The 3,048-nt window shown below is 39.1% G+C and overlaps 1 protein-coding gene across 1 annotated transcript; it reads right to left on the bottom strand.

The window, feature by feature from the left end:
* Positions 1-1,569: 1,569 nt before the first annotated feature.
* GPR160 (G protein-coupled receptor 160) lies at positions 1,570-2,829 on the bottom strand. The gene has a single exon (XM_015819125.2). The coding sequence runs from the start codon at positions 2,790-2,792 to the stop codon at positions 1,776-1,778; it is 1,017 nt and encodes a 338-aa protein (XP_015674611.2). The 5' UTR covers positions 2,793-2,829; the 3' UTR covers positions 1,570-1,775.
* Between the last annotated feature and the right edge of the window lie 219 nt (positions 2,830-3,048).

Here is a 3,048-nt window from a genome sequence, read left to right as displayed (position 1 = left end):
TGAAGCCAATGGCTGAGTGGGCATGGCTTAAGTCTCTGCCATGCAATATATAATGATGGTGGAGGAAATGAAAGAAGGTCCTTCACAGACCACAATACAGGTAGTCCTAGACTTAGGACAACTGAGCCCAGAATTGCTGTTGCTAAGTGAAACAGTTGTTAACTGAGTCCTACTCCATTGTATGATCGCTCTTGCCACGGTTGTTAAGTGTATCACTGCAGTTGTTAAATTAGTAACAGGGCTGTTAAGTGAATCTGGCTTCCCCGTTGGCTTTGCTTGTCAGAAGGTCGCAAAAGCTGATCACATCACCCCAAGACACTGCAACCATCATAAATACATGCCGCTTGCCAAGCATCTGAATTTTGATCACGTGACCATGGGATGCTGCAACGGTCGTGTGAAAAATGGTCAGAAGTCACTTTTTTCAGTGGCGTTGTAACTTCAAATGGTTCCTAAAGGAATGGTTGTAAGTCAAGGACTATATTTATCCACTTGTGGCTATGGCCTAGAGGGGTAGGCAACCTTGGCTCTTTTATGACTCGTGGACTTCAACTCCCAGAATTCCTGAGCCAGCATGGCTGGCTCAGGAATTCTGGGAGTTGAAGTCCACGACTCATAAAAGAGCCAAGGTTGCCTACCCCTGGCCGAGACAGATAAAGGTGTTAATTTTTATCCATCAGCCCATAAAGCATAGGAAATGGCTACCAAAATGTATAGTAATGAGGCCAAATAGTAATGAGGCCAAAGATTGGTGACTGGTGCTGTCCTTTTTGTATTTATCCGAGACAAGTTAAAAAAAAATATTTGGGGTACTCCTCTAGCTCAGTTTCTTCTGCCACCCAGTGTCACCTGCCAGTGGAAGAACAAATATAGTAATTACCTGCAATATGGGTGCTTGGAACAACATTTTTGGCCACCTACTGTCTAATAATTCATGGCTATGGGATGTCTGTGAACTGGGAGTTGGGCTATTTCAGAACATGGGTCTAGTGCAGAAGTGGGCAACTATGGCAACTTTATGACCTGTGAACTTCAACTCCCAGAATTCCTAGGCCACTATGTGCCTTTTTGCAACACAAGCAGCAGCAAAGATGAATTAATGTCTGATAAGCATTTGCAAAGAAGATTCGTGTCCTTTTTTAATTAATGGAAGCTGCTGTCTTTTAAGTTTGTTATCATTTAGTTTTATTCTTTGAAGGACTTCATTGGAGTTGGGTGGCTAATAAATTCAAAATAAATGAACCAATCCTGATTGACAAAATGACCAACTCATTTAAATCATCTTATATTGAAAATACAGGATACCCCAAACCTACTTACCTTCTTTTCTTCTTCCTTCCTTCCTAGCTTATATAGGGATCTCCATTTTTATTTGTATAATAGCAACCTTGTGAGGTAATCATTCTCAAATAAGAACTTGATACTTGTTGGGTTACATCCTTGGTTAATGTTGATTATAACCACATGGTCCATTAAGAAAATCTATCTGTGATTGCTAGGAGTCAAAAACTACTCGAGGGCACATAATCCATCAATCAATACCAACATAGTAAATACTTCATTACTTTATTTTGAAATAACAACCCATAGTGGAAATTCAACTTGGAAAACAGTGTAGTATTCTTTTATATTGCCATGTTCCTATACACGCAGAACTTGAGAAAATTTTCAACCAATATCTCATTTGATGTTCTTCCTCTCCTGTAGTTCGTAAACTTAACTTGCAGTCTTCTCCATTGATTGCAATCCAGTCTATATTATCATACGATAGCTCATTAACAGAGTATGATTTCATTGTCCAGCTTTACAGCTTTATCAGTGTTTTGAAAGCTGGAAGGTGTAAAGCAAAATTTCCAACTGACAAATGGATCCACATCCCAAGAGTCTTCAGTGAACTCAATGTCTTGGCGTCTCACCCAACATGCAATCCCAATAAGAAAGCTGTTGACAAAACAAAGCCAAGGGACATTCATCTCAATGTGGGCAGGAATCTCAGCATTAAGTAACACAATGAGCATTTGGAGCATAATAAATGGTGTCCAAGTGCCCATAAAGCTGATCAGAAGTCTTGACAAAAGATGTTTTGAACGATCTCTGGCGCTGCCCTCAAGTTCATAAGGAAACAGCAGAACAATGTCTCTATCAAAGGAAATAAACTTAGTGGATTGCATCATATTTATAATTTCTGACCAACAGAAAACAAGAACCAAGCATATTATGGACAACATACCAAGCGAGAGCCAGTAACTTTGGCTGCTAATGTAGAAAGGACATTGATGTCCATAATTGTCATTATTTAGGTTTGGCCATAAAGAACTGCTCTGAAGATTCAGAACATAACCAAGCACAGAAATCCATGTGAGTAACACAGCAACGATGTACAGTGATTTCCAACATTTATTCTGATATTTGGAAGTGTGGGTTATTGTAAGGCAATAATCCAAACCAGCTATCAAAGAAACTGGGTAATGTAAAATTCCATAGACAAAGGCGGTGATCTGAGGCAAAAGACAGACGTGGTACTCAGTAAACCTAATCTCCCCAATCAAAGCATTCCGATTACAGAAAATGAGGAACATCATCCCCAGAAGTATCAAGTCAAAGATAGCTAGTGAAATGCAGAAGTAGCTCATAAAACTCTGATGGTGACTGGGTTTTCTGACTTGCAATAGAAAGAGATTGAGAAATACTTTCCCCAGCATGATAAGCAGCAACGCTCCATTAGCTTCAGAAGGCAGGACAATATGACCATCTTTAAAATTCAAAAACGATGAATTGATGACTGCAGCCATAATTGGCAATGTTGACAGCTGTTTCCAGCAACAGGTCATACCTAAAACATCAAGACAAGATATTATTAATCTTAAGATTCTGAAAAAATGAACCTTTCCAAAGAGTGAGTTTACCTACCTACCTATCCTCCCTTTTGCCCTACCAATCTACCTACATATCTATCTAATCTATCTATCTATCTATCTATCTATCTATCTATCTATCTATCATCGTCTGTCTGTATATATATCTATCATCTAATTTATATGGCTACCC

The sequence above is a fragment of the Protobothrops mucrosquamatus genome, unplaced genomic scaffold (genome assembly GCF_001527695.2).
Source record: "Protobothrops mucrosquamatus isolate PMUCROS unplaced genomic scaffold, P.Mucros_1.0 scaffold861, whole genome shotgun sequence".
NCBI lineage: Eukaryota > Metazoa > Chordata > Lepidosauria > Squamata > Viperidae > Protobothrops > Protobothrops mucrosquamatus.
This window is presented reverse-complemented; position numbering and strand designations above follow the sequence as displayed.

Coding starts and splice junctions, on each gene's coding strand:
- GPR160 (XM_015819125.2), bottom strand. CDS start 2,792: ATGGCTGCAGTCATCAATTCATCGTTTTTGAATTTTAAAGATGGTCAT.